At 39.7% G+C, this 14221-nt stretch overlaps 1 protein-coding gene across 2 annotated transcripts in view; it reads right to left on the bottom strand.

Annotated features, from left to right (window-relative positions):
- MYOM1 (myomesin 1) overlaps positions 1-14221 on the bottom strand; it is a 73875-nt gene that overhangs the window by 48977 nt on the left and 10677 nt on the right. For both annotated transcript variants that reach the window (XM_075416398.1, XM_075416397.1), the window contains exons 3-6: positions 11382-11519; positions 6821-7031; positions 4885-5042; positions 830-922 (exon numbers count right to left, since the gene is read on the bottom strand). In XM_075416398.1, the coding sequence (XP_075272513.1) occupies positions 830-922; positions 4885-5042; positions 6821-7031; positions 11382-11519 (600 nt within the window). The remainder of the gene's footprint in view (positions 1-829; positions 923-4884; positions 5043-6820; positions 7032-11381; positions 11520-14221) is intronic.

Raw genomic sequence — 14221 nt, forward strand, 5'->3', positions numbered from 1 at the left:
GAAATCTGTGTAAAATCTATAAAGAAGATAAAGCTTGGGAGACAGACACACAGGACACTGGACTGATTGCAGCCATTAAAAAAGCCAGTGTTTGGAATACATGTCTCTTTTCAAATATCGCTTGCAGATTTGAAATTGAAAATACAATGGAATTAGGAAAAACTGTCTGATAATATTTATCTATGTTATCTCTAAATTACTGTCTCCTATGGAGAGATGCCTAACGTGGAAGCTGTAGAAACAGTAGATATCATAAAGTATTTTCAAAGGGCATCTACCAGTATCTAAACTGAGAAATCTAGATTGTTGCTGATTGTCAGATTAGGTGATTATGTCTCATGTTTTCAGTGTTTTTTAATCCAAAGTGACTACAAAAATTTCCCATTTGGAGGATGAGTACTGTTGAAGATCTTTCTTGTGTATAAGTGAGGACATCTCATTTCTGTTCCTCATTTCAGTAGGAACCAGGAACTTTGCTATGTTTGAAAAACAGTTAGCTCACATATTTTCACCCTGAACTAGATTTTTCTCATGTTTAACTGTACTCATGCAGCAGACAAATGGAAAAAGTAATCACAAATGTCCCACATGTTTCCGACTCAGCCATAAATAGAATAATAATCCAGATACATTACTCACTTAGGTAAGTTGCATATCCTCTACTGAGGAAAAACAGAACTGTTTCAACAGTTAGTAGACAGCATTCACCTCAGCTGTGCAAACTTGATGTCTTTTACATCCCCAAGAGATATGTTCACATTTTGCAGGTCTCAATCTAAAGAAAAGTTTCATCTTAAGCTATTTGTTAAACCATCTAGTATTCCCTTACGTGCTAATCTCCAGTGAGTGCAGCCCATATCGACTTTCAATGATATACTTGCCAGGGTGAGCCTGTACATCGATGGGCACATTGTTTTTGTACCTATGGAAAAAAAAGGAAACAGTATGTCACAAATGGAAGTGTATAATTATATACTTTAAAAGGTCAGGTGCTTGGTGTTTGAAATAGAACATCAGTTTCCGCATGTTTCTCCTAAACTGTAGTCTAATTTCCTGGAAAGACATTATAAAGAGAAGCTTAACCTCTCTCTCTTTGTCTTTGACCTGCCCTGGATGAATTTTATTTTCTTATTAAAAGGAGAAAATAGTACTGAACAGGGTGAAAAGTAACTTATATTGCCATGAATTTCAGGTTACTACTTGTAAAGGAATTGAGGAGTCACATGAGAAACATCTGAGAGGTTTGTGAATTGCAAAGAATGAAAATTCTGTAGTATCCTTACCTACTAGGTACGGTACACATTTTGTTTGTTTTGCATATTGCATCTACTTCTAAAACCCGCATACTCACAAAAAATTCAGGTAGAAAATTAACTTTTTTTTTTTTTTACTTGCGTAGCTAGGTTGGCAGAAGCCCCAACGCAAATAGGGTTAGACTGATTAAAAAAAACTTCTTGATGGTAAAGTGCATTGCAGTGAGAGTTCTGGCAAAGTCTGTACTACGAAAAACTTCTCTGCCTTTACAAGTATACACTATGAATGTTTTCTGGTACAGGTATATCTTCAAGTAGAAAGAAGTTTACTGCTCAAAATTCCCAGTAAGTAATTTGAAAGCATAAGCCAATACTGCTCAGTAGTGAGCTGGCACTGCTAATTTCAGAATTTATATGAACAGCCTGAGACTCACGGAGGGAGAGTTCAGTGGTTCATGGTAGGTTCTTCTTCACCAATCATTGCATAAAAAGTCACTCACAATACATGGTGTAACCAAGTAAATGTTGGAGTGAATCCTTTCTTAAGCAAACACTATTAACATGGAACAAACTGGCAATAGGAGTGTAACAAAATTAAACACTTTGATTTGATATGAGGTCTATAAAGAAAGAATGTTCCCTAAGATAGTGTTCTCCTTTAGCATAGCTCTCCCTGTGCTCTGTAAGGTGCATATGTAAGGGAAGTGGAAATATAAATGATTATAGATAAAAGTATCTCCATCTTTTACTTTGATGTAGCTTGAATAAACCTTTCTCTTCATAAGACATATCAGATATCCAGCCAAAGAGCTTTGCTTCTTCATTTTGGATTTAAAAGATCAGTCTTATGATTTTCAGTTAGGAAAGGGAACTGCTCTGCTGTCAGTGGTATGTCCCACTTCACCAAACAAGTCAGTAATTAGCTATATTATTTTTACCAAGAATATTATTAGCTTAATATGTCTCAAGATGAAGCTATACCTGCAGTAAATCTGAAAATTGCCTTTCAGCATTGTGGAATAAAGAATATTTCGCTGGCTACAAATATTTGGGCACAGTAATACACTGGGATTTTTCCAAGTGCCAGAGTGAGCGAGGATCATAAACCCTAACGCTTTTCGCCCTGATCTTTCCCTCAGCAAGATGTCTATGAAAAGAGACTCAGTGAAGGGCAATACCCTCTATTCCAGACTTCAAACGGTTGCAGAGGTGCTTGACCTCATTATAGGTCTCCTACTGCATTATCCTGACTTACAGCCATTCGCTACCACTCTTCACCTCATCTGTGCCGTGATGCCCCCCAGAATGACCTGCCTGAGAACATCTGGGCATCTTTATATTCCATGTAGTGTGTCAAATGGTTTGGAAAATAGAATAATGCCATCAGTTCCTAATATTTTCCAGGGAATATGAAATCCTCTGAAACAAGTCTTGACTCCGTAATCTCTTTAAGTTTTCTCCAAAGGGTTGGGCGACCCTTTCAGCAAGGGCATTCAGTAGCATGCAGTGCTGTGCAGAAACAAGCTGAATCAAGCAGCAGCAAGAAGACTTTCACTTCTCTTGTCTTCATTATCAGGTTAGTAAAAAATAATTAATTCAATTTTCACTGATTTGTATTCATCTATGGAAAGAATAGGGCCCATGTGTTGGAAGGACCACTTGTTATTTCTGGAAACACAAATTCCAGAACAGCCAAGTCATTAGCTAATGCTGGACTGCAATCTCCCACTGTCGTTATGCACTGATAATTTATGCTTTCTGCTACTGGTTTCAAATGTCCTCGGTTTTCCATATGCTTTTTCCGAGGGAGTCAGAACAGCTGCATCAGCCAGTAAGGTTTTCTTCAGATAAAGTTCGTGGAGCTTTATAATTTATCATGCACAGCATGAAGAGGTCTCCATTGCTTGTACAAAGAAAGACTGTTTGGAATACACAACTGATATTTCGTTAGAAATACTGAATGAGAGCTGACAGATCCAAGTTAGCACTGTTCTGTATCTCAGAGCAAAGACACCTGCTGAAATGGCTATGAACTCTTTTTTTCCATTAGTAGCCTGTGGCGAACTGAAATCCCATTGGAATGCAGATGTACGTTAAAATGATGTATTAATTTCCAGGACCCACATTTAGCACTTAGATGAAAGGCTGATTCACAGTGAGAGCAAAAAGGCAGACAGCTGAAGGCTCAGTTTAACCACGTCAGGTTTTTCGGATAAGGTGAATCTTAACCAAAGTGAAAATGCCCAGCTCTCACATTCTTGGTTAGGATTCAGGTTACAGAGCTGGATTACAGCCATGACGGTAGCTGACCATTCCTTATGTCCAGCTGAGACCAGACCCAAAGGGTTTGTCTGGAATCCTCTCTAGGAGGAATGTCAAAACAGGGCACTCGCAATCCTGACACCACAGGAAAAATAAGTCCGTGCAAAGCCTGGCTACCAGTTGTCACTGTCTAAGGAGAGACACCAAGTGACATCACAGGCGTCAGCTCTGGCCAATTAATGTACCTCTTAGTAGCACTTTTTATCAAGCCCTGAGATTAAGGTTTTTAAGACCTAAATAAACACAGAGTCCATTATGAAATTCAAGTAGTAAATTGCAAAATATGAGTATTACTTAACATTATGATGTAGTAGGTGTTTTCTGTTGCCTCCATAAATAGAATCTCCATAGGACTTATTGCTAGTTAATGCTTAATGCTGAACACAGGCTTATTCCTGGTTCATTTTATAAACACATTCATGTGTTTTATATACACATTCTAGAAGAATCATTTAAATTCAATAATGGACATAAAATCTCATTTTATATTTGGAAAAAAGTTATTACCTATTATCTTAACAACTTGATGGTATCTGTGTAGCATGAAATAGATAAGAAAGATCAGCTGGTGAGGCAGCAAAACTTCACAAGTCACTGTTGATTAAGCTAAATTCAATTCCAGTCAGTGTAAATTTTAACCCAAGAGTCAAATTAGACCTTCAGCTATGACTAAGAATATATTTTGGAGTTCTTACAGTAAAGATTTAGTCCAAAGACCACTCAAGTGAATAGCAAGTTTCCAATAGACTCCAAACCCTTCAGAATATTTGGATGGTCCTGAATCTATCTGTAGTCTTTGACTTCAAAAAACTATGGTATGTCTGCTATGAAGAACCTGCATCATGAGATTTCAGTTTAATGGAGGTTCAGTACTATAACCGCTCAGCAGCCAAGCAGCTAGCCCTTAACCAAAGCATGCCTTCATGATTCAGGGACATTAATGACATTTGTAGACTAAACAGAAGTGTTTGGAAAACATTATTTTAAGGATAGTACTGACAATAAATTAAACTGCTATTTTTCCTTCATCGGCAGACAGAAAGAATATATTGGATGTCTCTATGAAAAAAATATCTATGTATTCGTACTGTTGTTACATAATAAAAAAAATTACATACAAAATAATAATTTTGCCTTGTAATATTTTGTGCTTTCTTTGTACAAGGTGACTTGAAAGGAGTTTGACAGGCCTCTCTACCTGATTTGTTTGTATTAAACTTTCATATTTCCTGAAAAAATACCACATTCACTGAGATGACTTCAGATACTGGTTATGTGGTGACTTTCAGTGGTAGAGATACAAACTTACCATGTAACACGGGGTGCTGGCCAGCCAGCCACAGAACAATGAAATTTGACATTTTGCTTTTCCCAGACAGTGTGAGAACGAGGCTCGATAACAAACTCAGGAGGATGTAAAAGTTTATCTTTATTCAACTTTTTGTGGAATGCCTGAGTCTCTTCTAGCTGGAAAAGAAACATTTGATTATAAACTCAAACTCCAGCAGTTATAAGTGCAAACTATTAATACAAGAAAAGCATATTATTATTTTTAAGAGCAGAAAAAAAAGTTATGCAATTTTTATGTAAAAATCTAGGTAGACATACTGCATGTATTTATCTCACCTGGACACAGAAAACAAAGTTTTTGCCTTCAGGAAGTTCTTCCAAAATAGCTGAATTTGATTTTACTGGGTTTTTTCCCCTTAATGCTGTTCTAAGTAAAATAATTTTCCACATTTAATTATTTTTTTAAAACAGAGTGGAAGGTGAAATAGGTTTGAAATTCAGACATCTTCTGCTCAGACGAGCTTCTACTGCTCAGACATACTTTTGCTCTAATGCAAAATTGTGTATGCCTAGCTCATCTCTCACAGACCTGCTCTCAGACTTCTCCTGCTGATGGGATCTTTCATCCTCCCAGGGTAACTGCTTCAACTGCTTGGCTTCCACAGAGCTGGAAAAAAATTCCTAATATACTATAAATCTTGCTTTCTGAAAACAAAACTATTTATTTTCTGCCCCAGCTTTCACATATATGGGGATTTACTGTTTCCTGTCTTAAGGTTATCAGTAGAAGACAGGTTTCATAATCCTTTCAGTCTTTTATAAACTGTGCAATACCGATTTTCCTTACAATTGTTGTTTCTCAGATCTAGACAGGTTCTACTTGTCCTCAACAGTCATAAAAGAGTAACTACTCATTATCAGAGATCCAACAGCCTCTAACACAATTAAATAATTACCCTCTGCGTTTTAATGACAAGACATGTGTTAATACACTCTAGAATGGCATTTGTTTTTACATAACAATGACTGTCATTAAATGGACTGAGATTAAATTTGTGACCTGTTGTAACTCCCAGATCCTCCAGTACTTCCACCTAGCCAGATATTCCTCATTTACTTATTCTTTTCCTTCTGTGTGTAGTAATTTCCATTGGTTGTTAACAAATTTCACCTTCATTGCTTCTCAGTGTTTTAGATTATTTTGAATTTTTACCTTGTCCTTCAAAGTGTTTACACCCTTTCCAACCTTACGTCATGAGGATATTTTATAAGCGTATCACAAATTCTTCTGCTCAGAACATTAATAAATTTGCTAAATGAAACATATTTGCACTTCGTATATTCTGCCAGTAGGGTCATAACATATTTGTAACTATCCTCTGAGTGTTATTTTTAAAGAAGTTGCACAATAATATCAAAGCTACCCACAATCATAGATTCGGTTCCAGACGTCTTTGGCAATTCCCTCCCTAATTTACACTCTGTGATTAAAACTCTGGGGTAAACACTTTCGACAACCTTGTTCCGAGGCCATAGAAATCCAGAAATTAGCCCATCACCTCCTTATTGGCAAGATGTGTATATTGACAGCTTCCTTCTCTGCCAGTAACTGCCTCATCGTCCAGGTGAAGGATGCTGTGCTATTTAACCAGGTGTGGGCATGACCAAAGAGCGTTCCTCATCCCCGTTCTCCCTTGCTCTCTCCCAACACAACAGAAGAGTCCCTGGTGCCTACCTCAGGCACTGAACTTCTTTTCTTATACACCTGACACCAAAGATAACAAGACTTCAAGTCATTGAAAAGACTTCCATTGAAAATACTCTGTTTTGTTACTACCATAATTGTGATTGCCCATGGAGTAAATCAGGGCCCTGTTGAGCTAGGCATGTTACAAACATCAAACAAAAAAGACCCACGCTGTCTACAGCCTAGGTGTTCATTTCTATTCTTTTACCGTTTTCTTCAGGGCCACACGTTCAGCAGACTCCCGGATCGCTACTTTCCTTGATTTTTTTCCATGATGTTCCTCTTCAGAAGTTGACTTGGCCACTTTGCTGACACTAACTCCTTCACTTGTGGCAAAAAGGTTCCTCTTGGCAACGTATGCAGCACTTTCTTTAATTCTTTCTTCTTCCGTGTCTGTGATCCCACTGATACTCACTTCTCTGAAAGAGTTTTTAAAAAGCAGAATCCCAGTGGAAAATGCTGAGAACATATTCCATTTATACTTTCTATCAAATTAGCCAACTACAGTGGCCAACACGTTTTCATAACGTATTTCTGCTATTACAGTCTCATACGTACTCACAGCAGAAACATGGAAGGGTACTGCAGAATGATGGAGTATTTCGCTGTTTAACAGTGAAAAAAGGCTGTTTTCAGTGCCTCTCTGTACAACTATGCCATATGCATTTTCAGTTTAACCTTTATCCTGCTGTGGTTTTATATCTCCATCACTATAAAGATTAGTGTAAGGCATACCCACAGATCTTCAGTTATTGACTTACGGCTGCAGCATTCATAATAACACTACCAAAGGGGCAGGAGATAATTGTAGCTGTGTAACAAAGTCCTCATTTGTGATTTATACAAAACCCCCATATTACTGTCTATCACAAAAAGTTCTCTTTTTTCATACAAAATTTAATCCTGTAATGTTTGTAGGGTGACTGTTCTTCCAAATGTTTTCAAGAAGCTGATTAAGCATTTTCTTGAAGCATCCTTCTCCACATTTCTACAGAGGCAAGATGCAAAGAATGGTTGCTCTCAATTCTCTCTCAATTGTCTCCTTCTCTGGAGATATTCAGGACCCGCCTGGACAAGGTCCTGTGCAGCCGGCTGTAGGCGACCCTGCTTCTGCAGGGGGGTTGGACTAGATGACCCACAGAGGTCCCTTCCAACCCCGAACATTCTGTGCTTCTGTGCTTCTGTGATTTAATGGGTCCAGTCCTGTTTCTATATGCACATGTGGAAGTACCGTTGCAGCCATATTCTTTTGGCACTGTCAGGACATTTTAGCTGCTATAGCATATAGCATTTACAATGGGAGTTCCTTGACTTAAGGAGAAGCATTAATATGCTTCTGCTCAGTTTAGTTACTTTAGGGTAACATTAGATGGCACAATGAAAAGAGGTTCTGTTCCAGTTCTCGTTAAGTGCCATCGTGCAAGCACTATAGAGAAAGCAGCCTCTATTTCCAGAATGCAGTCAAGCACAGTCTCGCTGTTTTATCATAAAATGCTTAGTACTGCTTCAAAGCAAAAAGATTGGGAGGAATGATTTTTTTTCTGTTTTCTTTAAGATTGTTAATGTTATGCATTAGGTAGCACATCTCAACACTCAAGAAAATTTGGATTAAAGCCCATAATTAACTGTCCAGCCCCTTATCTTTGGACAATGGAGTCAGTTTTGTGAGATGCAAGACAGCCAAGCAGTGGAAAGTTAACTTAATTACACATAACAATTGCTCAGAAGACCAAAAATTACTTAACAGCATAGAACTTTGACCTCCCTCACGTGTTCAAACTCTGCCTTGAACTTTCTGTGTTTCAGGCTGCTTTAATAGGATGATCCTTAAAATCATCAGTGGGATGACTGATTCCCTTCACTTAGGCACATCAGCTCCGCCCCCCAAATATCATCTGAAGCTGCAGAGATACGGCAGAGATTTCTAAACACAATTTTGAAAACTCACTCTAATGAATATGAATTTAGCTATCTACATTCAGTTTAAATGAATCAGTGGCATTTTTCTTCAAAGGCAAGCTGACATTATTTCCTCCTTATCTACAGTAGTTAAGATCTCAGCCACTTCACAGTATAGACCCGCTCCTCAAGGCATAAAGCATCTTCTGGGAGCTGATGAATATCCTCAGAGTAATATAGGACTCGGCCTAGTCATCTGCAGTAGTGGTCCCCAGATGCTTTTGATCAACCATATTAAATATTTAGATTTGCTAATCATTTCTTCCTGTTATAATCTTCCCAGATCAAAGAGAAATGTGTTCCCTGAAATGATGAATGCATCAGAAAGAGCATGCAGTACCATTTAAGAATTGATTCTACAGTCAAGTCTCAGGGGTTTCAGTATAAAACACTTTTTAAACAGAAACAACGAGATCAAATCCCAAATGGCACACACAAAATACTATTTAAAGGGTATCTGCCATCTGCAGTCTTTTGGCATAGGCTTGTTAGTGATTGCAAATAGTTCTACGAGCCACATCCAGTAATCTTTCGCACCTATGGCATTAAACAAGCTGTATTTTATTACCTAGAATACTGGTTGGCTGTCCTTAATTTTATCTTACAAGGATTAGGCTAGGTGTTTAAGAAGAATGGTTGTGAAGTAAGTAATCTGAGCGAGGGAGTTTTTTACAGCAGAAGCTGAGGGCTCTGAAATAGAACCAAATAATGGAAATGGTGACACGGTGCTGAAGGACGTCCAGCAGCACAGGCAGCAGCTCCAATGAACCCACAGAAAGATGACCTTTATAAATAACTATTCCTTGTAAAAGCTATCTGCCCATGGGAAACAACACATCAATTTCACAGGGGAATTTGGGAATGACATAAAACATGCACATGGTTCAATGGGCTTCAGATGTTATCTTTCAAACAAAAATAAATATCTGACAGGAATGTGGCATGCAACTTCCACAGTCTTGGCATGCGGTCACGACCATGATGCTGAAGAAAAAAAGCCTAAAACAGATAACCATTTCATGCCATGTTGAGTTGAGCACCCTAACAATCATCATATGTCCTTTTTATAGTTTTTTAACGAATTAAAAAAAAAATTACTTGGGTCATTTCAGTGGCCCAAAAGCACACACTGCTTCCTGAGTTGCCATGTGCAAGAAGTAAGATTTATACCAACAACAGTAAGAAGAAGAGTAACAACAATGTAAGAATCCAACAATATATTTTAATGTAGGATCCCAAAGTATTGCACAGGCACAAATAAATGAAGCTACACACCTGAGTTAGATATTACTGTATTCATTTTACAAAAAAGGAAAATAAAAAAAAAGATTTGTTAAGATGTTAACATGATGTGTTAAGATCACAGGGACCTGTAAAAAAGCTAAGATCGACATCGAGGAGTACTGGCCATCAGTCATGATTTGCAGCTGTTAACAAACACTATAGATTTTACTTGTGTAGACTCTAGACATAATAAAAAGGGAGGATATATGTGTTTGAGGGCATGGGAGACAGATGATGTTGAACTGCAAATCTACTGCTATGTAAGCAGAAAAAGTGGGTGAAGTGCAAAGGTAGTGAGAAACCTTGAAAATATGTTACTGCAAGTTTTGTGTGAGACATATTTATGTATTTCTGTCACAGAAGATATAGCTGAAAGTCTGAAGAAATGATTTAGAAATGCAACAGTGTGTGCTTTTGAATGTTGGTTGGATCAAAGAGCAGTGAATCCAACACAGAAACGTGCAAGGTGTGAGAAAAAAATTTATTCCAGGATAGTGGGAGGGAATTAATAAAAACCAAAACTGCTGGTCTCATCACAAAAGCATCACAAGCGCTCAAAAGGCCAAAGTAATAACATCTCCCACTGACAAGATGGAACTCAGTTGCACACAAAAGCACAAGTTTGGACACAAAGCAAAAGTGACGTTGGGTGTTCATTAAGCAGTAGACAGAAAAGCACTGGCTCCCAGAGACAGCTTGGAAGTGTCCCATGAAAAATGCTGTGCTGCAGAAGAAAGACAAACTGAAAGAAGGTTTCTATTCAACTGCAGGTGACAAGAAATTTTCCTCCTAGCCTCCAATCAAGAACCAGTTTTCCACAGCACGCCCCAGTATGTACTAATCTGAACAAGTGACTATGCTCAAACTGTTGGAGACTCCTAATAAAATCAGTATGCCATACCCCAAAAAGGGTAGGGAAGCCTCCTTGTTTGTGTTGATTCTGGCTTCCACATAAAGTTCACATTCAGCTTTACTGAGGACACTGCTGCAGTAAGATGTATTACATCAGTAGTAACCATGCAATAAATACCATCAACATGTGAGATCAGTATGAATCACTACGATGATTTGAGAAAGTATTTGATTTCGTTCCAGGTTTTCCCTATGCCAGGACAAAACATTAGCACATCATTTTATTGTTTCTATGTATAATGCTTGGTAAGAGACATTGAATTACAGAACAAGTCTTCCAACATAAAGAATAAGCTCAATAATGTGGACAACATGCTTGTCCGGTTCCCAATAAGCAGGGTTATAATTATATCTTAATTTCACAGAAAGTGGCCCTGGCGATGTGTTCAAAACAAAGTCCAGACACCTAAGTTCATTTGTCCTGGCTCTGGATGCTCAGTGTCTGATTTTCTGCCAGTCAGTTGACTTCTCTTTGTCTTTTTATCACTCATGTGAAGTGCAAACAATCACCTTGATATCCACGAGTGTAAAAAAAGATTAGTGGATATGTTATCTGATAATTTGTTAATAAAATGTCAGAAATAAGATACCAAGCAAAAGCAAAATGAACATACCGTCCTGTGAATATGGGTACTGAGTAATCTATGGCTTCGTTCTCTTTGTCCTCAGATACCAAACTCTGTTTTGCTCTCTTTGCTTTGGGACTCATCTTATAGGACTGATCTTCAATCATTAAATTGGAATCTTTCAGTCTGAAATAAAAATTATATTGTTAAATTCAGAAAAAAAAAGCTGTTGAGAAACACTCCAAAATAAGTTTAAAGTACTGAAAATTTTTGCTGTCTCTTGTTTGATAAGAAAGAAAATACTGTTTTTAATAGCCATGGCTTCAGAGTTCTTAAACACATAACTAAATGCACTTTTGCCAAACTCATCACTACAAATACAGCATTGATGCCCCATGATATTAAATCTAAATAGAGAGAATAAACAATATACCTGATAACAATGCACATGTAACAGCTTCTTGGTTTGGGACTTGGAGAGTTTGTATACCCAGTTCACTGAGAATACTGAGTAATTCTTAAGATTGTATCTGAACTCGTAACCTCAACTTTTCGAAATTTACAGTCCTGAAATGGTCTGGTGCCCAACCAAAATGTTGGTATGCAAATATATTCAAAGTAATAATGCATTTAAGTCTCTCTATAGAAACTGTAGGGCAGTGTATTTCTCAGTAACCACTGCTGCCATTCTGACTGCTCTCCTGTGCCACCCCAATCCATTGAAAGCAGAGAGCTGAGTGAAGTAGCATCATTTAACAAGCACAGATAAATGGAGAATGAATGTAAAGAAAGAAGAGTAAACCAAAGGGAAGCCTTCCCCTCCCCACCAGCCTGGGAGGCATTCTGAAGAGTGTGAAGCATATTTGAGGCAGTCATTTTGGTTCAGTTTTAACATGGTTACAAATTGCGTTAACAAAGCTCCAAATATTTCCATCATCCTTTCCTAACGCAATACATCTCTAACTCGCAGATCTTGACTGGTAACAAGTGGTGTCCCCCGGGGGTCAGTACTGGGCCCAGTCTTGTTTAACTTCTTCATGAACGACCTGGATGAAGAGTTATAATGTACCCTCAGCAAGTTTGCTGATGACACCAAACTGGGAGGAGTGGTTGACACACCAGAAGGCTGTGCTGCCATTCAGCGTGACCTGGATAGGCTGGAAAGCTGGGCAGAGAGGAACCTGATGAGGTTCAACAAAGGCAAGTGCAGGGTCCTGCACCTGGGGAGGAACAACCTCATGCACCAGTACAGGCTTGGGGCAGACCTGCTGGAGTGCAGCTCTGCGGAGAGGGACCTGGGTGTCCTGGTGGACGACAGGTTAACCATGAGCCAGCAGTGTGCCCTGGCTTCCAAGAAGGCCAATGGAATCCTGGGGTGCATCAAGAAGAGTGCGGCCAGCAGGACGAGGGAGGTTCTCCTTCCCCTCTACACTGCCCTGCTGAGGCCCCATCTGGAGTACTCTGTCCAGTTCTGGGCTCCCTGGTTCAAGAAAGATGAAGAGCTACTGGAGAGAGTCCAACGGAGGGCTACAAGGATGATGAGGGGACTGGAACATCTCCCCTACGAGGAGAGGCTGACGGAGCTGGGCTTGTTCAGCCTGAAGAAGAGAAGGCTGCGAGGGGACTTAATAAATGCTTATAAATATCTCAAGGGTGGGTGTCAGGAGGATGGGGCCAAGCTCTTTTCAGTGGTGCCCAGTGACAGGACAAGGGGCAATGGGCACAAACTGAGGCACAGGAAGTTCCGTCTGAACATAAGGAAGAACTTCTTCCCTCTGAGGGTGACGGAGCCCTGGAACAGGCTGCCCAGGGAGGTTGTGGAGTCTCCTTCTCTGGAGATATTCAAGGCCCGCCTGGACAAGGTCCTGTGCAGCCTGCTGTAGGTGACCCTGCTTCAGCAGGGAGGTTGGACTAGATGACCCACAGAGGTCCCTTCCAACCCCTACTATTCTGTGATTCTGTGATTCTGTGATTCCTTGCCTGAATTTCACATACCCTCCCACATCTGCTTTCCAGCCCTCATCTCTTTGCCCTGCCACTCCCAGCATAGTCAGGAAGTTTTCTTTTCTTTCTGCTTAGTCCCCATCTCATCAGACTCAGCTTTCCCAGCATCGCAGTGAGGTAGCCCTCTCCTCTGTGCTGAGTGGTCACTTTGCAGGCACCGTCACCATGCCAACAGCACCACAGCCGAGAAAGGCTCAGTACAGGGGGTAAAAGCAAACTTGCAACAGTTCTCCTTCCTTACTCCTCCCCCTATATCCTGGCTTCCATGCAAGCAGAAGCACAGCCAGAGAGGGGCTGTGGCACACACTGCAGGGCTGGGGTCAAGGGTTGACCATGGCAGGCAGCACTGGGTCAGTCAAGACGTCTATGGGGTAGAGAGGCTCTCTGCTGCAGGGTCTGATGCCCAAGGCAACCAGGGAGGGAGTCCAAGGGAGGCAGATCCAGCTTGAGGGACAGAAATCACAGCAGAAAACACTTGGAAACAGCCCAGGCAGAGTAAAATAGAAGGGAAGAGATGGCGTGAAACAGAGTATGCAATGGCCTCACTCCTGGGTTGGGCAACGATGTGGTGCAATCACTACAGTCAACCACAAATACATTGGGAGAACTCATTGTCAAATAAATGGTGAGAGACATCAAAGGGAAATTATTTTAATCATTTTTCAGAAATGAACTATGGTCTGTAAGGAGCTGCAGTTCTTAACCGCTGACTTTTATTCCTGTCCTATTTTAAAATGGGACAAACCTGGAATTTTGACTCTGACATCGGATTTCCTAGGGGCTTTAGGCTGAACCTTGTATAGGAGGCCACTTGATTCCTGGTTGTTTCTAGATCAAGAATGATCACAGTATCATTCGAACTTCAGTTTAAATATCAAGAAGTT

This window comes from Opisthocomus hoazin, chromosome 3, assembly GCF_030867145.1.
Source record: "Opisthocomus hoazin isolate bOpiHoa1 chromosome 3, bOpiHoa1.hap1, whole genome shotgun sequence".
NCBI classification, from domain to species: Eukaryota; Metazoa; Chordata; class Aves; order Opisthocomiformes; family Opisthocomidae; genus Opisthocomus; species Opisthocomus hoazin.